Source organism: Nuphar pumila, chromosome 6 (assembly GCF_984573655.1).
Source record: "Nuphar pumila chromosome 6, dmNupPumi1.hap1.1, whole genome shotgun sequence".
Taxonomy (NCBI): Eukaryota; Viridiplantae; Streptophyta; class Magnoliopsida; order Nymphaeales; family Nymphaeaceae; genus Nuphar; species Nuphar pumila.
Window position 1 is genome coordinate 101,289,307 of NC_143254.1, and position 22,321 is coordinate 101,311,627.

Genomic DNA, 22,321 nt, shown 5'->3' on the forward strand with positions numbered 1-22,321 from the left:
GACTCTCACTAAAATATTTCATAGACATCAATTTGAACATTAGTGTACTGACCCTAGCCTTATTAAAACTGGCGAACTGAGCCTCAATGGATCTCAGGAATTCCTTCATTGTCCTGCAGTGAAGGATGGCGCCTCGAATGTTCTTAGCCACCTGAGATTGCAAAAGCAACAGGTTAAGTTCATTCGAGCGCTCTCGCTTCTTAAAGGTAGCCTTTTGTTCAGTTGTACTCTGCTCTATAAGAGTAGGAGATTCGTCAATCCTAAGAGTCAAATCTAGGTCTATGTAACCCAGATTGAATAATATTATTTCTTTTCAATCTAAGAAATTGGATCCGTTTAACATGGGGATGTTACTAGAACTGTCAATAATAAAAGAACCTAATATAACAAAGAACGAAAAGAAAATACCTTATAATTGCTCAAAAACAAGACTCATGTTGAAAAGATAAAAACTGTGACCTTTTAATATTTACCTCTTCTGAGACAACCATAATTAGGTTATTATCATTTCACTTTGGTAGAAACGATAATACTCATAGTTGCTTCGTCTCCTCAATTCACAAGGAATTGACTTCAATTAGTGAAACTAGTCGATCATGTAACCAAAGATAATTCAATATTGTATCTTTGAGTACAAACATGTTTCATAGGCTGATATACATATCTATTATTACATCCTATGTGAATTTGAAGCACAATGACCTACCTTTGGGTATAATCATTATTTCATAAAATCACACACAATCATAATGTTGAATCTTAACACGGTCTAAAGAATCATTAATCAATACAACTCATATCAATTTGGTGATTATACGAGTTAATTAATCAAAATCTTTTACTGCAAACATATTTGTATTATGAAACATGTTTATGCACACATAATAATGCATGTATATTCATGACAAAACATGTATTATATCATTAAAAAATATAAATTCATGCTTCAACTTATATACACAAATGTATTTTGATGAAAACACATCATAAATGTCATGAATTTAGTCATAATTCATACTTAATTTAAATAACGTAGAATGCATGTATTTGACATGCATAAGTCATGCTTTCTTAACAATAAACATGTATAAAGCATGAAAAGTAATAAAAATATGCTCTTATGAGTAAAACCCAGGATCCTCAAGCTGGAACAAAAAAAAAATGCTTTGAACCGATCTGAAACAACCCAGAACCAACTTTTGAAGAGTCGAATCAGTTTGAAACATATACAATAGCTCGTAAACCCCTAAAATCGAATGAAAAATTCCTTGTTCCTTCATATATTTATGAAAACATGGTTTCTATATTCAGAAACCAGTGCAAAACCAATAGAAACCAATCAAAAAATGGTTCTGAACTAATCCTGGAACACCCCGTATCAGTCACATAACTGGTTTGGTTTTAAATAGGTTTAATTAGTACATGAACCTTATTCAGACCTGATCCGATTCAATCTTGATCTAGATCTAATTCTAATGGATTTTTGGTCAGATCCCTCTGGTCCAGTTCTAGTCTGGATCCAGACCCATTTAATATCAGGTCTCGAGTTGGATCTCACAATCCAGACCTACCCTAGATCCTAATCCAGTCCAAATAGGATCAAGTATGGATCCAAATCCATAACCTGATTCATGTCTGGACCCGATCCAAATAGGATAAGAGTTGGATCCAAGAACCTGTCCGGTCAAGACCCGAACCCGATCCATAAAAGATCTGGATCAAATCCGAATCCTGGATCAGGTTTGACCTAGACCTGATATCTCATATGGGTCCGGGTCCAGTTTCGACCAATGGATCAGGTCCTGACCCAATCCACCTGGTTCCTTAATGGATCTGGTTCATGGACTGGGCTTGACTCGTGATGCAAAGCATACCCTATCCACCAAAAATGGGTTTGGATCAGGCCTGCCACCGAATCGGTATACCTGATCCGACCCGGGTCTCAACACTGAATAAGGCTCGATGACCTTTCGATTTTCTCATAAATTGAAAGCCACATACAACTGGCGTTAAAACTTTTGCCCTCATTTCAGTGGCGTTAAAAAGTGATGGTCGACCACCGATGTATGTAGCCAACCACTGGTGACGGCAGCCAACTGAATAGCTGGCTATGCTGACTGTGGTTATACATAGCCACAGTAGCTGGCCGGCTCCTGCGGCCACCACTGGCAGCCAACCTGTGGCAACTTGGAGAGCTCCATGCGGGGGAGAGCAACACCGACAAAAGTTTTAGTGAGCGTCACATGAACGCCAACGCACCCATACGCGCAGTGGAATGCAAACTGTGGGCCCATAACCCAAATGTTGGCGTTCAAAGAAACTATAACCAAAATATAAAAACAAAACACATACCGGTAGACACCATGGATGAGACGAGCATTGGCGCAAGTACACGACGTTCTCCTCAGCCTATCGACGTCCACGATGAGCCCAAGCTGTGAAGTAAATAGTAAGTAGGACACTGAACCCAATGAAAAAAGAGGACACCTTGGTTGCACTCATCAAACAATCATGCCTCAATATGTAATGTGAACCCTTCGTATTCTCATAACCCCCTTCCCACTAATTCTCCACTAAAGCCTTCATTAGTATCTTATGTCAAACTAGGTCACACTTAGAGTTGAACCCAATATGAAATGTCCAACATTCTCGTGTTCGAAACACAAGGGTTATCTCTTAGCTGGCATATCAAGATAAAGTCTCCCAAAAGCATCTGTGCAAGAAATTTAAAGTTTCCAGCCTATTTGTATTCACATGCATTCAGCCAAATAACTAGTTGTGCAGAGAAGAGAACGTAAAGTGAACAATCAAAGCACGGTGAAAATTTCCATGTAATTCCTCAAGCAATCCATTGACATGGACAACTTTTATGGATCAATAAACATTAAAACAATAAGTGAATGAATATGCAGTGTAGGTAGCAAACAATTTTAATCGGAATATCCAAATTATATATCCATAAGCTTCTCATTAAGGCGACCCGTTCTTTTCCACTGCGAAAACCAAAAAAGCTAGCATGGATCCTGAGCTTGTAAGGGTGTCAATAGGCTGGGTATGATTGATATCGACCTGTGACAAGTCTGATAGAATCAGGGTTTGGTAACAAAAGAAGCGGTCCGATTAACAATCCAAGTCAGACCCATCAGGTCTGATGCATATGGAGATGGGTATAGTTTATTAAATTAATTTCATGTGAGACCCTGGTCCGACCCAAGATGAGGTGGCCCAATTAGAATATGGATGAGAGTATGGTTTATAACATTTTATACCAGACTCAGGTCCAACCCAAAGTTAACAAATTTTCAAAGTAAAAGACATAAAAATATATATTTTATCCGTTGTGGACGGAGTCTGACTTATATAATATATAAGACATGTCACTTTGACATTACTAGGGATGGCAGTGGACCGGGGGAAAGCGGGCCCCCGCCTCGCACCGTTTGGACCAGGGATGAAGGGTATGAAACGGGGATGGAGGCGGGGACAAAGGTTAAAATCCATCCCCGTCCGGCGGTGGAGGCGGGGATGGATGTGCACTTTTCCCCGCCCCGCCCTGTCCCCGCCACGATCCCCACCCCAACCCCACCCCAACCACTTTTCTTTGCAATATCCCTGCCCCGCCCCGCCTCGCCTCATCCCCGTTTGAACCGGGGATGAAGGACATGAAATGGAGATGAAGGCGGGGGTGGAGGATAAAATCCATCCCCGCCAGGGAGGCGGGGCGGGGGTGGAGGATAAAATCTTGAGGCGGGGCGGGGGTGGAGACCTTGTCCCACTCCCCGCCCTGCCCCACTGCCATCCCTAGACATTACTTTTGTGAATATTCTAACGGTCTTTGGCATTAAAGTACACCCACCCAGATTGCCCGAGTAGCAGCGGGCTTGGAGAGAAGATGCTGACCCCTTTGTCTGAGTGTGCGGGTGCCTTTAACTGGTGGGCTCTGTAAGACTAGTGTATTGTTGGCACCACGGGTTTACCTCACAAGAGGCGGTCCCATTAAGTGACCTGGTTCTTGATGAGGGTTCCTCGTCATAAAAAAAAAAGAGAAAAAACCCCAAAAAGATCCTTGCAAGGGCCAAATCCATGTGGTGAAGATGTCCCAATTGCTTGTTTGATGTCAAACTACAAAGCATCAGATGCTACTTTCTTGAGGGAGCACCTCCACAGCTGCAATTGCCTCTCAATTTGGTAAGAGAATCTGGTGCTGAAGACGTGCTTGGTTCATTGGATCCACGTCCACCTTTTTTGCTCCATCCCGGGCAATTTGTCACATCATTTCCCAGATACCATGGTCAAGTCCACTAGCTTTTCTCATTTAGGGCTGCAGATGGATCGGTTCGGGTTGGAAGTCTTCCAACCCGAACCGACACTATATTTCCAGATATGGATTCTTAAAGCATGTTCTGAAATGGTATTCGAATCAGAATCGGATGCACCCATTCGGATAACTTTCAGATTTGGTTGAACATTTTAAACCGCATCTGTGTTCAGATTTTGAATCTGATCCTATCTGTTTGCATATTTACAAGTAAAAGCCTTGTTTTTGGTCTTTTTCTGAACAGATGCTTTATTACCTCATATAATTTGGATCCAGATTCAGCTATAGATTGCCAGATCTCATTTAGGTCCAGATTCAAATTCTGAACTACTATACAAAGTTTGGATTCAAATTCGGGTCAAGCAAGATCTGGCCCATATCCTATACATTTGCAGGATGCAAGCGGGTCAGAGCTTGATATGGGCTTGCTGGATCCAAGTCAGGTCTGGTGCATCCTCGCTGTATCATGCCTGTCTCAAATTGCTACATCACCTGGTGCTGAAGACGTGATTGGTTGGTTGATCCACCCTTTTGCTCCATCCCTTGCAATTTGACCTTATCATGCACATCATTTCAAAGATAACGAGTATGTCTCATTCCATACAAAGATGCCACACTTTCCTTTTTATATTGAAAATTTGCGGATCTTAATGGAAACTTGGGTCCGACTTAGGTTTGATATGAAATTTCACAAACCATACATGACTCCCACTTGAGATGAAGGTTTCCACTTTGATTTGGATTTTACTTCAGCCTCCTCCTTTATCGCCAAACCTTTGGTCCTAATGGATAAGGTTCCTGACGTATTGACACTCCTACTTATAAAGATTTCACATTATATATAAGGATGGCAGTGGACCTGAGCGGGTGCCGAGAAAAGGTCTCCGCTCCCACCCTGTCTCAAAATCTGAATCTTCATCCCTGCATGGGGGATTTTAACCTTCACTCCCACCTCCATCCCTGTTTCATGTCCTCCATCCCCGGTCCAAATGGAGGTAAGGCGGGGCAGGGCCCCATTTCCCCTTGGTCTATAGTCATCCCTTAAAAGATTGGGGATGGGACGAGGCAAGGCGGGGATTGAGACGGGTAAGGGGCGGGGTGGGGGAAAGCGTAAGTCCATCTCTGCCTCCATCCCCACATGGGGATAGATTTTAACCTTCATCACAGCCTCCATCCCCGTTTCATGCCCTTCAACCCCAATTAAAATGGGGGCCAGGCGGGGCGGGGCGGGGCTCCATTGTCCCCGGTCTACTGCCATCCCTCATTATATACTAACCGGTTTCCGCTTGTTTGGTAAGAGCTGTTAGAGTGCACGTCAACATTTGTTGGGACGTTGCAAGGGACTGCCTAACCCCACCTAGCCTATGAAAAAAAAGGACTTCGCATTATATGCAGCATAGCTGCTCAACTGCCGTCCGTATCTACATTTTTTAAGATGTGTTCGGTGTCTATCACGAGAACTGTTCTGTATCAGCAACATTGCATAAAAAATAACCTCATATATCAAATTTATTTATTTTTATATAAAGGTATGAAGTGTCATTTTCTTATTCAAACTTAATAGTAAAAAAAAGCCGAAAATTTTCTTTTGTATTATCCAAAAATAAAAAAAGGCATCATCACATCTATCAAATAATAAACATATACTTATGACATAGTTTTACCTTTTTAAAAAAGGTATCTTCACGTCTATCTAATAATAAACATATACCTGTAACATAGTTTTACCTTTTTATTTTTTTATGACAAGAACCCTCGAAAACCCCGGTGGGGCCCACCTCCTGGCTACATTTTACATTTATGTTTGAATGAAGCTATCGTTAGATATGACAGGACGAAAGAAATAAGATCCGGGAATGATGTTTTGATAGGGATAAAAACGGGTCAAAATTCAATTCAGTTTCGATGTAGTGTTTAATATTGAATCCAATTTAAATGGATGGCAGCTAACGGGATATATAGTTGGGTTCAATTTTTGATGGAAAAGGAAATCTGGATCCGACTAGCGTAAAGTAACTAAATGGATACATATTTGCAGATAATTAGATTTGGATATCCATCAGATTTTGAATTTGGTTTACACTCGAATTTGGATTCAGCTTGTAAAACTTCAAACTGAATCGGATTTGGATTGTTCATCAGGTACTCTTTTCTTTACCAAATTCAAATAACCAGACTTATATTCAGTCAAATATCCAATCCAAATCCCAAGCGTTGACATTCATCCCCCTCTCTCTCTTTCTCTCACACCCACACACACGAGATTTTCAAAACTTGTTTCTTTTGTTACTTGGAATCAGTGTTGTTAAAAATTGGTTCACTAAGTGAATTGTTAAAAAAGATAAAATCTGTCCAAATTTTGAATGGAATCATATTGTTTTTTAATCAGATCATTACAAAGATTAGCTTCTTTTATTTTTATGAAACATATAAATGAATCGATTTAGGGTAGATCAACTTGATTGAGCAAAAAAAACAAACAAATTTTAACCAGCAAGTTATATTGGTTGAGTTCATTTTTCTTGGAAGCCATTACTTTCAATTATTAAGAGAGAAAAAGTAGGTTCAATATGAAAAAATGAATAGTGACTAAAACAATACATTTTATATAATCAATCAATTGTTGTTTTCACATGAATACATTATAATTAACTTATTATAATCAAATTGGACGAAATTGAGATAACAACAATATCATATGGTACAACACAACTTTAACTCTCATTATTAGTGCATTTAAAAGATTGTTTTAATTCACCTTTTCAATGTTTAGTAGCCACTTCTTGCTTTTTTATTCCATGTGAAAAATATCATTTTCTCCTGGCATCCCTTTTTTATTTTACTTCCATGTCTAGCAACCTTGTTTTGGATCCTAATCCAATCATGCATACCCTAAGTTCGGTTAATATTTGGTACTAATGAAGGTATAAAACTATTTAGTAAAAATCACTTATATTCACACAAAGTCTTACTTTTTTTTTTTTATATTTACAAGAAGAAACCGACCACAAGAACATAGACCTAACCGTGTTGTCTCTGCTTATAGTCACTGTCCCGACAGCCTAAAACTCCGTGGGCTTACCCCTTGCCCCACTAAGTCTTACTTAAAAACATAAGCCATGAGACTCGGCTGGGACGTGCTAGCGGGTCTGGGTCTATGGGTCCCCGACCCGGTCAACTCGTTCGCCCACGGGCTTCTAAAATCAGCAGCCAAGCGCACACAATCCCAAGCAAACTCCCCTGATCAAGTAAAGGCTGTAAAGAAAAAAAAAAAAAAAGAGAAAAAAAAGAAAAGCTGTCAATCTTGGCAATAAAATAAAATAAAATAAAATATTTCATTCGTGGATTGTCAAGGCTTCGCAGCGACGCGGCTTCCACGCTTGTATGAAGTCAAAGAGCTGCAACCCCACTATTAAGTTTGATTAGTGAGATCACCGAAAGATGAAGCTGTAAATCATCATACTGCCACGCATACAACAGAGGTTAACGTGGCATCATATGGTGTGAAATCTTGATATTTGAATTTCATAAATAATCAAGATAAGTATCCGAGACTTAATACGGTTGGCGAAGAATGTTAAATAAAAATTATGGGGAATCGAGCCGCGCAAGTTGGGGGGCGACCGGAGAATGAGTATTTGTACGGCGAGCGCACGTTCGCCTCTTCATTCCCCACCACGCTTCTTCGGCGCTAGGACGCTCAAGCCTCGGTTTCCCTTCTCTCTCCGCTGCTCTCGTAAACCCGCAGGTATCCTCTCTCTCTCTCTCTATGCTCTAATGTTATTCAAGATCGATTCTGCGTTTGGGATCCGCTACGATGCGCTTTTGATTGATCTCCCGATCCTCATTCCCTCTTGCGAAAGGCGATCCTATCCGTTTTGGTGACTCTCGATGTTGTTTCCTATGAGAAGGAGCGAATGCGTCGATGCTATTCTTGATCATATCCGGATGTGTTTGTTTTCTTGGTTTGTTTGAACGCTTTGCGTGTTTCATTCGTTAGGTTTTTGGGCTTGGTTTGGCTTCGTGTTTTAAGTTTCGGATTCCATGTATTCTTTTTGCAATTGTAGGGTAGCTATGGACCGGTATGTTTCGTGGGGTATGATTTTGATCTGGTGTCGTGCTTGCGACGGGCAAGAATCGCGAAATTATCGTGCAATTGATTTAGTGGGGGGGGGGGGGGGGCGTTTTTTAAGTGCTTATATTCGAATTTGGCACATTTGATTGATAGGTGGACGACCATGGTGCCAATGTGTTGGTATTTTGTGAATTGTTATTCCAGTAGGTTGTGACTTGTCCATTGGTGTGATTGTGTGCAAAGAATTTTAGATTTAGCGAATGGCGAACTCAATTGTATGTTTATTCAAGCTTTCTATGTAGCAGCCAGTTGTATGCTTGTGTTTGTAGTCAAGTGTGAATGTTGGCCTTTCTGTTTTAGATGCACCTCGGTCTCATTGAGTGCATTGATGTTCACAATGTTTGGGATCACTCTCCTTATAGCATGGTCGGGCTGGCATAGCAAGGGGCCCCCAAACTTTTCTTTTCCAGGAAAGTTTTATAGCATTGTCCCTGCTACCGGATCGAAGTTACATGTTGTTAAGGCTGTTGATAGGGCAGCGTGTTGGTTGTCATTATGTGAGTCATAGATACACAAGAAGCGTGTCAATTTGGTGTTGCTTGTCATCTAGGACATAGTGGATTTCGATTACTTCAGATTGGATGCAATAACTAGGGGCAATGCATCCTATTTTCTGCATAATATTTAACATGCGCATATCCAACAATAACCAATAGCCTATGTCAACCTCTGATGCAGATATGTCAAACTGGCCATGGCCATGGAATAAATCTGCTGGTCAAGAGCTGGTGGTTTTCAATATTCCTTTTCTTCTCTCATCTAATGTAAGAAAAAACACTGCTGATCTTAACTCATCAAAAGTCAACTACAAAATTCAATTTATGACCATGGTAGTATAAAAGCATTACAATCTAGCCTTTTTCTGTAGAGGCTGCACATAGGGAGTGTTTGTTATGCAGCCGCCTGGGGGAAGAAATTTTCCCATGAAAGGGCCACTCAGGTGGGAAAGTGGGACCTCATTTTCGTAGGAAATGGGGAATTTTGCATTTAAAGAGTGGGGCTCACCACTCTTTCTCAGGAGGTGTTGTTTCACCCTCAGTGAGAAAGAGGTTATCTTTCTTATTATGAAAGAGGGAAAGTGGCTGAATAAACACCCCCATGGTGATGTCCTCAAAAATGTTGGATTGCCTATGGTGACAATTTTCCTAGTGATTATTATCCTGAAAATACCAGATGTTCTATGGGTTTTTCTTAACATGCTTGGCCTTTAATGGTAAATTATTGGATAACAATGATACAGGACTGTCTACAGATTAATTCTGTTATGACTCAACAAAATTCGACTTTGCTTGAGAGTGTGTGCATGATGAGTGTACATGGTCCTTTCAACATCAAGATTTTGAGTTGGTGTAGATCTAATTCCGTCCTATACATAAAATCTGATTCAGGAATTGAATTATTGACTTGTGTTATGGATTCAAGATGAAATAAATGATGATTTTTATTTTGAGGTAATAGAGTCAGAAGCATCTAATTTCTATCAAAAAGTGGGGCAAGGAAGGGATACTAAGATGATCATCAATTATTCAATGGGCAGGAATACAGATGATAATCAATTGCTCATTAAAAAACTCAGGTTTCAAAAGGAAGAAAAGAAAATTCATGCCTTCTTTTAGAACGGTTGCCGGCTGATGGTGAAGAAAGGTTCTCCTAAACACGACCAGACTAGGACTAATTGAATTTTTACCTGAAACTAAATAGTGGTAGTTTTCCTTCTATTTTTGAAGAATTGACTTGGGGATTAGGGTGACCAATAACAAGGAACCAGAGAAGAAAATTATGAGCAAAGAAAAAGTAGGTGGAAAAGACGATGTTTTCTCCCAAAATCCTAAAGGTTGAGGAGTAAAATTTTAAAAAGAGAAAGGAAATATTGAAGGAAAGGAAGTAGAGGAGATCAGAGAGAAAGAAGATAACCAAGATCCTACATTAATTTATCTGTTAACCAGCCAACATTTTACGTTAATCATCTGTTAACTACCCTTCATACCATGTCAAAATTCCAATGTAAAGGCAAGGTTGAATAAGAGTAAAAGCATAGGCTCCAAGGAACCATTCAACCAGCAAATATCATTGGACGTCAGCCTCAATGTGATGTATATCTTGGATTCAGAATTTATTGGGTTTATTGATGTCACCCATGCATGCATAATATTTACTTAGAAGTAGAAATAATGTAGAAAAGTAAAAACACTTGTTTCACAGATTATATATTGGAGTAAACTTATTCTTAAGGTTCGGTGCAGCAGTATTGCATTGATTTGTTGTCTATTTGACTCAGGTAAATATTTCAGAGTAGGGTGTATTTGTTGTTTTTACTTTGTGATCCAGTTAGTTGTTTTTGTCAGTTTATGCTACAAGTAGAGTGTGTTTGTCAATTTCTCTTTGTGGTACTGTTTACTTTTCTTTTCTTATTTTCATTTTATGCTATAAGTCTAAAACATATTTTTTTAATACAGTTGTGTTCCTTTGCAGATATGGACACTGCTGCAGTCCCGAGTTTGTACCCATTACACCGTTGTAAAACACTTCATCTGGTTTGTATTTTTTAATGCTTATTTTCAAAATGCATTTGCTTGTTTCCAGGCTAATAAGCATTTTATTGGCATGGATTCATTAAAGGTTAGACATGGGCAAGGAGTTCACAATGTGGTTGGAGAAAAAGACTACAAAGCATACCTGTCTGAAGAATTTTTTGATGCTAATCTTACTCCTCTAGGTTGGCAGCAGGTAATTATTAGAATAATAAGTTGTATTTCTTATCTTCACTCTTTCCTTATTGTTTGGCTTTTTGTCTTTTCATTTTTCTTTTTCTTTAAATGAAGTATCACTTTATCATAAAAGAAGGAAAAGGTTAGTAGCATCTATTTTGTCTTGTACAAAGGTGTAAGAACCACACCAAGAATATTCTAGTCTCTCCACAACCATTCTAGGGTTTGGTTAAGGCATCTGTAGCCATATTACCTTCCATATAGACCATAGTCACCGATATCGCCGATACAACAACAACAACAACAACGCCTTCATCCCAAAACAATTGGGGTCAGCGATATGAACCAAAAAAGAAAATCATTCTGGGTCTTCCACATGAATCCTTCTCCTCCAATCATTTCTATCCAATGCCATGTCCTCGGTGAGGTTCAAAGCATTCATATCCTTTCCTATCATCTCCATCCAAGTCTTCTTAGGCCTACCCCGACCTCTTTTAACTAATATATTTTCCCATTTCTCCATCCTTCTAACTGGAGCATCATTAGGCCTTCGCCGAATATGTCCAAACCACCGTAAATGATTCTCTCTCATCTTATTTTCAATGGACGCAACGCCTACCTTCTTACGTATCTCCTCGTTCCGAATCTTATCTTTTATTGTATTTCCACACATCCATCTAAGCATACACATCTCAACTACACTCATTTTTTGAATATGATGTCTCTTGGCAGCCCAACATTCCGTACCATATAGTAAAGCGGGCCTAATTGTCGTCCTATAAAACTTTTCCTTTAACCGCAATGGCATTCTACGATCGCACAATACTCCAGTTGCACTTTTCCATTTTATCCACCCAACCTTTATCCTATGATTTACATCTCCATCAATTTCTCCATACTTTTGAATGATAGATCCCAAATATTTGAAACAATCATCCACCAGTATTTCTTGCTCACCAAACTTCACTACACTCCCATCACTACTTCGTTGCTTACTAAACCGACATTCTATATATTCTGTCTTACTCTTACTCAACTTAAAACCTCTTTCTTCCAATGTCTGTCTCCATAATTCTAACTTAGCATTAACCGCAACTCTAGACTCATCAATCAAAACAAGGTCATCAACAAACAACATACACCACGACACATTTTCTTGAATTGATCTCGTAAGCTCATCCGTTACTATAGCAAATAGGAAGGGGCTTAATACAGATCCTTGATGTAACCCAACCGTTATAGGAAAATTGGTTGTCTCCCCTCCACAAGTGTGAACATTGGTTACTACTCCTTCGTACATATCTTTAATTATACTAATGTACTTGAGAGAAACACCTTTCTTCATCATTGTCCACCAGAGAACATCCCTAGGTACTCTATCGTATGCCTTCACCAAATCAATAAAAACCATATGCAAATCTTTGTTCCTCTCTCTATATCTCTCAATAAGTTGTCTAAGAAGATGTATAGCTTCCATAGTTGATCTTCCAGGCATAAAACCAAATTGATTCTCCGATATCATGATAACCTTCCTCAACTTATGCTCAATCACCCTCTCTCAAAGTTTCATATTATGACTCATGAGTTTTATACCACGATAGTTTGTGCAATCTTGCATATCACCCTTATTCTTATATAGAGGCACCAAAGTACTCTTCCTCCACTCATTAGGCATCTTATTTGTCCGCCAAATCTTGTTAAAAAGATTTGTCAACCATTCTAAACCTTTCTGACCCAAACATTTCCAAGCCTCAATAGGTATACCATCTGCGCCAACTGCCCTTCTTGATTTCATTTTCTTCAAAGCCTCTGTAATTTCTTTCTTTTGAATCTTGTGCATGAAATCACGATTCATCTCATAAAAAGGAATGGAGAAGTCTCCAAGATCCTGAGCATGACTTTCATTAAATAGCTTATCAAAATAATCTTTACATTTCTCCTTAATCTCCTCATCTTTGACTAAAACCCTTTGCGTTTCATCTTTGATACATCTAACCATACCCACATTCCTCGATTTCCTATCTCTCATCTTTGCAAGCCTATAAATATCCATCTCGCCCTCTTTGGTATCCAACTTGTCATAATCCTCTTTATATACCTTATCCCTCACGTTTCGAACTACTTTTTTAGCTTCCTTCTTTGCTATGATATACTTCTCCAAATTCTCATTATCACGACTCTTAGATTTCTATAACACTCTCTTTTAACATTAATAGCTAATTTGACATCCTCGTTCCACCATGATGTATCCTTACTTAGCGGTGCATCGCCTTTAGACTCACCCAATACCTCCTTAGCCACCTTGCTCATGCCACCCGCTATCTTATTCCACATTGATTCTGAATCCTCCTCGAGACACCAATCAACTTCCTTAACTACCTGCTCTACAAACATTCCTTGTTTAGCTCCTTTCGGTGCCCACCACTTAATTCTAGGATCTATTCTATGTCTATCCCTTTTGCGACATTTTTTAATTCTAAGATTTAAAATTAAGGCTCTATGTTGTGTAGCTATACTTTCTCCCGGTATAACCTTACAATCGATGAAACAACCCCTATCTCTCTTTCTAAGTAGGAAAAAATCTATCTGACTCATATTAACCCCACTTTTAAATGTTACTAGGTGAGACTCCCTCTTCCTAAACCAAGTGTTTGCTAAGATCATATCATAGAACAAACCAAAATTTAAAATCCTTTCTCTACTTTCGTTTCTTTCGTCTATACCATAACCTCCATGGATACTCTCAAATCCATCCTTACTAATGCCTACATGTCCATTAAGGTCACCGCCGATGAAAAGCTTTTCTCCATAAGATATCCCTTGTACTATTCCATCTAAATCTTCCCAAAATTGACGCTTAATGAAATCATTTAAACCTACTTGAGGTGCATAAACACTAATAATATTAATAATATCCGTACCTAATACTAATTTAATAAGTAAAATCCTATCGCCTTTCCTACGGACCTCAACTACATTATCTATAAACTCACGACTAATAACAATCCCTACTTCATTCCTATTCCTATTTATTCCTGTATACCAAATCTTATATCCCAAAGGTTCTATCACTTTTGCTTTCTCACCTACCCATTTGGTCTCTTGTTGACATAAAATATCAATCTTTCTCTTACACATAACATCTACTAACTCTACCAACTTACCAGTTAAAGACCCTATGTTTCAAGTGGCTAACCTAATTTTATGGTCTTGAACTATCTTCTTTACCCCCACCCAACAAAGTAAGGGAACCCTTGCCTATTTGACACCACACCCAGGCGCCGGTGTGACGCGTCGCTTCTGGGCGACGACCTAGCAACCCTTGCCCATTTATCACTGCCTCCGGGCCTATAGAGTACATCGCGTCGCTCAGTAGGGAATGCCCCAACGAAATTCTCATATTGGTTCATATTCTTAGGGTGTGACTAAGTTTTTATGTTGTCTGTCACTGGCCTACCGCAACCCTCCTCCTTTATCCGGGCTTGGGACCGGCAGTGTATAACTAAACAGTTATACACAGGCGAAGTTCACCGATATCGCCGATATATTGAAAATATTGGCAATTTCAAGCCAAACGTTAATAATGGGAATATATCACGATATATTCAATATATCGGCAATTCATATATATCGTGATATTATCACAGTGTGTATCGCTACAGAAATTGTATGATTTTCAGATTATGATTTTTTTTAAAAAGCCCTGAATTTATTGTAGATAAAATTTTGGAAAAATCACTATAATTTAAAGAAAAAAATGAACTTGGCCTCAAAATTTGGTTTGATTTGGTTCAAAAACCAAATCAAATCGATGTGTTTCGCACATTTCGTGATTTTTTTTCAAAAGATCTTGTTTTCAAAAAATATGAAAATTGGAGGATTTTAAAACAAACAAAAAAATTATTAATTTCTATTAATAAAAACGGAATGATTTGCAAAAAATCTCTAGTATTGGATGAGATTTGGGTGAGATATGAGAAAATCCCCAAACCGAGTGTCGTGCGGGGCTGTTTCTACTCATTTATCAATTTATCTTGTCTATTTTAATGTCTTTATTTTAGTTTTCTTTCATTTTTTTTATTTTCAGTATTTTTACGTATTTTTTTGAATTTTTATTTAATTTTTTCTATATTGCCGAGATATTTCTGAGATTTCAACTTTTGAAAATCTCTTCGAGAAATACCCTCGCCAAGAAATTACCTTTAACGATACAGGTGACAATGATATAGACATGTTACATGTGTCTAACTTTTTGGGGACTCTTTGTCATCTTCAAATTCATTTAATGAATGATTTCCCTTTCTATCAGGGTAAAAAGGTCCTCTGAACTGTTTTAGGACTTGTATACTCTCTTATAATGCTTTTGACTTTCATAGTCTTGTTTAGTAAGCTCCAGGGCTATTTTAGTACCAATGTTAAGTGTATTTTGCTGTCTGCAATTTAATTATGCTTGATGAAAGGAATAATTGCAATGCTTTAAGATATTGTTTTATTAGCTTCTTGTTAATAATGTACTTTATTAGTACGTTTAATAAAGACATTATATTAGCTTTTTAATTCATGGCAGGTGGATAATCTGAGGAAGCATGTACATGCATGTGGGCTTGCCTCTAGGATTGACTTGGTCATAACTTCTCCTCTGCTAAGGTACTGTCTAACTGGGGCCTGTTGCCCATTATTCCTTCTGCATACAGTACTTTCATTGCTTGTGGCATGGCTAGCTGTTCTAGATACGAGGTTTCAATATAATCTAATGAAATCTGAACACCTGAAGTTATTACATGTCCATATGTGCATTTGATTGCATATATCTCATTATGAGTATTTAAAGCCTTAAAAGTCTTAATCTGCTTCTATTTAAACAAAAACATAAGTTACAGCATAGCTGTTCATGTCTCTATTAAATATTTCCTTCCAAGTATATTCGTCTAACAGCAAAGCTGTTCATGTCTCTATTTAAAAGTATATTTGTCTACCTCTTTTTCTGGTCCTTTCAATTGTATTATTCACATTTTTCTACCAGGCTGTTTTGGGTTTAAGCTTATGTTTCTAATCCAGTTTGTGTAAGGCTTTTTATTCATTTTCTTTCCTAGGCTTCATTAATTTTTCTCATCCCTTATTTCATCCTTTTTTGTTGTTTATTATTCTGTCTTGTTTCTTAATTTTATTGTAAAGTTGAAAGCTGGACCAACTTTTTTGTGTCTAGTTGTTATTTCTTTGCAAATGTACTTTCTTTCCTGTTCCTTACTTTTAAGTTTTAACCCCATCCCTTTAACCTGCATCATGTTACTCATTCACAATGGTGATGTAATTGGTCTAAGTTGATGTGATCAAAACAATTTTATCTAATTCTCTTTAGTTGCCTCTTTTATATTTTGTTTTCCCATGTTTTTCACAATCCCCTGGTAGATAGTTTGTCCTTTGTTGCTTTAGAATCACCACATGTTTCTTGGGTAAAGTTGCCCTCTTGTCTTGTTGCTTTTTCATTGTCGAACACTGAGCAACTTACAATCGGACAAGCCTTCCACACCATTTAAATCAGCCTTTAAATTGAAAATAAGATCGGGATAATTTTCTTATCTCGTTTTACTGTGTCCCTTAAAGTACCTATTGATGTATCCCTTTCTTGGTTCTTTCAATGTGAATAATATCACCTGTTCTTTTTGGTGTTTTGTCAGTTATTCTAGTAATATGCCCAAACTCCTTGGCTTTGTCCTTCATTAGCACACTTCCATACACACAGGCACGAATCACCTACATACACATACACATACACATACACAAACATTCAGTAACCTCTGTTTAGAATGTTGTTTTGGCCATGCTTGTGCCATCTAGGTGATTACCTTTTTTATTTATCACATCGTATCAAAGTCTTCTTGTGGCACAAATCTCTGTGTGTGTGCACACGCCTGCCTGTGTAACATTAGTTGTAAAGATGAAATTTATTTGTCCTTTGCTTGATAAAGAAGAAATGTATCTCATAACTTGGGATAACATTTGGATTTTGTAAAACCCTTCCCTTGTAACAGTCAATATTTATTCCATTACTTTTTTATTTTAATCATAGACTGGTTTCTGTCAAAGAAATTGGTCAAGTTGCTTAATTTGACGTTAGTGGACTTTATTTAGGACAATGCAAACAGCCGTGGGGGTTTTTGGTGGGGAACAATACGTGGATGGGGTGGAGGCACCTCCTTTGATGGTTTCATGTGCTGGGAACAGTAGTCGTGCTGCAATATCAAGTTTAAATTGCCCGCCTTTTGTTGCAGTTGAGCTGTGTCGAGAACATTTGGTGCGTACATAAAGTTATTTTTGTTTCAAAAAATTTGCTTGTCACCTATTAGAGCTACTCCTCGTGAACGTAATGTTCTTTTGTATTTGACCAGTTTCATTTATGCATATTGGTAGTTGATAATGTAACAAAACTCAAGTGCACAAGAGAAATGCCACAAGGGGCTACAAAGAGTACACACACGCAAGCAAGAAGCCATTAATGGGCAAGATACAAGAGGCCACAAAGGGCTATACACAACTCACACTTAAAGTGGAGTAAGAACTCAAGAATAAAAAAAATATACATATTGAATGCTTAAGAAAGCTTAAGAAACGAGAGGGGCTGTTTTTATACAAAGTGAGGACCTAGGGGGGGCTCCCATAGAGTCGTTGGGAGCCCCCAACGGTCATATTTATGACCATTTGGGGAGGCTCCCAATGGCTCTAGAGTTAAAGACCAAAGAGCCCTTGGTCAAACAATAAAAATAAAAGAAAGAAAAAATACAAAACCAAAACTGGCCCCAGTGGACCACTAATTACAAGGGAGTAAAATGACTAAAATGCCCCCAGTGGCAATACAAAAACTATAACAGAAAAAATATACATATACATATATATTCACATATACATGCATATATAAATAGGAGAGATATACTATACATAGTATATGTATTTTAACAAATAAAGCATTAATCACATTCTTCCACAATTTTTAGTAGTCTATATACCCATCAAGCAGTTTGTCCCACAAATGTGTATATGCAGTGATTTAGTTAATAGGACGAGAGTGGGAGGCTTCAGTGGTTTCTGTTAAATGTTGATGTATATATATATATATATACTACATAGTATGTATGTATTATTGATGTATATACATATAATATATAAACAATATATACCATAAAAATGTATTTATTTATTTTTACATTTTATTTTTTATTTTATGTATTTTAGTTATTGAACTAGCCATTAGGAATGCCTAGGAATTGAAAACCTCCCCAATGGAAAACCCTCTCAAACCTCCCCAATGAAATTTTTTGGTGTTTTTCAAAATTCCAACCGTACAGTTGTGATATACATGCTTGTTTTTATAGGAATCAGTTCTTGAAGCATTTGATTCCGATGCATGGATAGGTTTTTACAAGTTTCAAAATCAACAACATACAATTTTCATAAATTTTTGAGGCTCCAAATACCATTTTTTCTATCCAAAATTCATGATCCAAGTGTCGATTGATAGTAAATCAATCATGCTGAACTCATCTGTACGGTCATAATTTTGGAAAAAACACCAAAAAAATTCTATTGGGGAGGTTTGGGAGGGTTTCCATTGGGGAGGTTTTCTGTGAACATCTTATTAATATAAATATATATTTTTCATGTGTTTGCTCTCTCTTGCTCTTACTCTCTTGTGCCTTAGTGCGTTTGTATTGGCCTTAGTGGCTTTTGTATTGCCCATAGTAGCTTGTGTTTTGGCTTGTTGCCAATTTCTATCTCTTGTAGTCTTTATTATTTGATTACATGGCATCAGAGCCATGTGCTCTTGAAGTTTGAAGATAGTATTGCTCATTGGTTCGTGAAATCTTGAGGATTGTGTGGTTATGTCTTGCCTTTCTCGATCCTACGTTCTTGTTGGTGGTTGCAGATTCAAGCTTCCTCTCCTTCATTGCTCGTGATCATGGCCGAAAAGGACTCCACCATAATCTCCTTCAAACTTAATGAATCCAACTATTTGATATGGGTATCCACTATGGAAAACCACATCAAAGGAAAGAAATTATAGGGATATGTTAGTGGAACCACTACGAAACTACAATTAAAGCTTACATGAAGAGAAGGAGATCGAAGACTCTCACCAAAGAAGAAAAATAAAAACTTTGAAAGAATACCAAGATAAAATGGAGAATTGGGATGCGGCTAATGCTCAATTCCTCTCATGGTTTATGAATACCATTGCTTGACAATATTATCTCCAAGATAAAGTGTACACTACCAAGCAAGGAGATAAAAGTGTAAAAGACTACTACGATCTCTTGTCCCCACTATGGGACAAATTGGCTATGCTCAAACCCAAATGGGAATGCAATAGAGATTAGGCAAAAACAAATTGAGAAATAGAATATTTTCTCTTTCTTGCTTGGGCTTAGCTCGAAGTTCAATCGAGGTCCTCTCTCCTTCATAGAACCATCGTGTCTCTTATTAGTGAGGCACTGCCGAAGTATGCCATAAATAAATTCTAATAAAGTATACGAAAATACAAAACAAGAGCCTCCAAGGGCTTATAAGAACATAAATACAAAATGCACATGCACAAGTCCACTGAAGGACAAAACAAATAGCCAACATAGGCAATACAAACAACCACTATGAGCAATACAATGCACCAATGCACAAGAGCAAGAACAACAATAACAATAATAATATTTTATTCATAATAAAACTTACCAAGGAGTTAGAATGCTTAAAAAAGCATTAGACATACAAAGGGGATTGGCCCCTATTTATAATACATGAAAGAAGAAGGAAACAAAAATAAAGAAATAAAAAATGCAAAGTTAACCCCTACTTGGATGACACCTATTATAATGTGAAGGGGTATTTTAGTTACATAAAGAACATAAAATATAACTATATATATAGTTATATATCTTAATAGAAACAAGACTTAATGGATGAGAAAGTTCTTGTCCTGTCAAGACCTGACAATAATGTGAGGACATATAGACCTTTTCATTTCGAGAAACGATATAATGGAGGTAAAAGAAAAATTGTTTGCCACCATTGCAATGAATGGGGGCACATAAAACTGGAATGTCCCAAACTAAAACAAAAGGTGGCCTTGGTGAATAAATACACTTCCAAAAGAGAGGAGACAAGCAAAAGAGGGAGCAACCCTAAAGATTTGTCAATCGTTCAATTGGCAGATACACTTCAACAATATATAAAGGCCATTCTACCTACTTCCGGTGCCGCTGTGTCATCCTCTTCTCCTTTCGGTAAGTCCTCTTGGATATTGGACTCGGGAGCCTCATTTCACATGACACCAAACATGTCCTTACTTTCTGATTGCACCACTTCATATTTTTCATGTGTTTCTACCGATGATGGAACCTCTTTAAATGTCAAAAGTATAGAAAATTTAAAGAGTTTTATAAAAGATTCAAAAACTATTTTGTCCCGAATGGTAGACTTATTCCAAAACTACACTTAAATATTTTCTCGGTTTCTTAAATATCGGATTATGAGTGTAAGGTCTTCTTCTCATCTAAGGCTTGTTGGGTGCAGAATCTCCAATCAGGGAAGTTGATTAGGCAAGGCTATAAAAGAGGCGACCTCTACTATACGAATTTTCTTTGTCTACCAAGCAAATCTTTTTGTAACTATGCCCAAGAAATAAACTTGGTTCTTTGGTATAAAAGATTAGGACACTCAAGTATATCCAAATTGTCACTTTTGTTAAGTATATATATATATATATATATATATATATATATATATATATATATATACCAAAATACCCATTAGGGGTATTTTGGTCATTTCAGCTGTAATAGGCATCAGCCCATTAGGGGCTGACCACCTTTTGATATTTTTTATTTTTTATTTTCTTTTGTACTTTTCTTTTTTGTGAAATGATGGGGCAGCTCCAACTAGCTGTTGGAGCTGAGCTGTTCCCTTGTGGCCTTTTACATTATAAATAGGCCTCTAAGGCCTTTGTATTCTTAACACTCTAAAAGAGTATTTCCTATGCAATAACAATAATACTTTTGACCCTTGTGAGGGTGCTGTGGCTTAATCAATCAAGTGTTTCTCTTGATTGAGTGTGTTCTTGCAAGTCTATAAGTGACATCTCTTTGGATTTGATCCATTTCATTATATGGTATCAGATATTTGGTGCTCTTGCAGTATTATATATTCAGATACTAACAAGAGGAGGCTTGTGAGCTTGGTGGAGCATTAGATTGTGGATCGTTGCATCGGGAAACAAAGAGTTTCTCAATAAATCTTGTATTATCTTTCATTCTTTCTCTCTCTCTTCTTATTGTAAAACTTGGAGAACGGAAGAGAAGTAATCGTCTCCATTCCCGTGCGACTCAATGATACAAATTATGTGATATCGGCATCCATATTGAAGCACAAAATATGGGAAAAGGGTCTATGAAGTTTGGTTGATGATATCAAAAGAGAGCATAAACTTGAGAATAAAAAGGAAGTTTCTCTTCAAGAAGAGGTGACTAAAGCCGTCTTCGATTATGAAAAGAAATTAAAAGAGTAGAGGATGAGCCATTCCAAGATAATTGGATGGCTCATTAATAGTGTGGACATCCACAAGTGCTCTAACTTAGTGAAATTTAATTTTGCTAGTAATGCATGAAAATATCTTAAAGATATGAATAGTCTCAAGGATATTGCTCACATATGCAATATGCAAAATAAAGTAAAGACTGATCCAGGGAGAGATGGGAATTAGGAAATATTACAATACACTTTCTCTCCTTTGGGATAAATTGGCTCTTCTAGAGTCAAAATGACATTGTCCCCAAGATGTAGAATTTCGTTAAAAGCAAATTAGAACAGAGCATTTCTACCAATTCGTTAATGAGCTTAGACTCAAATTTGAAGGGACCAAGTCAGCTCTCCTTAATAGAGGAGGTGTACCAACCATAGTTGAAACTCTTGAAGAGTTAACTATGGAAGAAAATAGGTTGAAGAAACCATCCACCTCAAAGGATGAAGAATATGTGCTTGCTATGTCAAAGCCCGGTAACCACACTAGGAGTTATAATCCTCATTACTTTGTGAAAAATGAGAATGAAAGAAACTTCAATGACTATGGAAGAAGTCAAAGTGATAAAAAAGTTGATCATGAATACAAAAAGGATG

The 22,321-nt window shown here is 37.6% G+C and overlaps 1 protein-coding gene across 4 annotated transcripts in view; it reads left to right on the plus strand.

Annotated features, from left to right (window-relative positions):
• Positions 1-7,898: 7,898 nt before the first annotated feature.
• The window catches only part of LOC149835424 (phosphoglycerate mutase-like protein 1), a 62,187-nt gene continuing 47,764 nt past the window's right edge, over positions 7,899-22,321 (plus strand). Inside the window, exons 1-5 of one of the 4 annotated variants that reach the window (XM_090008504.1) lie at positions 7,899-8,066; positions 10,926-10,987; positions 11,073-11,180; positions 15,729-15,808; positions 17,294-17,456. In XM_090008504.1, the coding sequence (XP_089864630.1) occupies positions 7,949-8,066; positions 10,926-10,987; positions 11,073-11,180; positions 15,729-15,808; positions 17,294-17,456 (531 nt within the window). In that variant the 5' untranslated portion in view covers positions 7,899-7,948. Of the gene's footprint in view, positions 8,067-10,909; positions 10,988-11,072; positions 11,181-15,728; positions 15,809-17,293; positions 17,457-22,321 lie in introns of all 4 variants that reach the window. The other 3 variants (XM_090008506.1, XM_090008503.1, XM_090008505.1) reach the window with 3 other exon arrangements.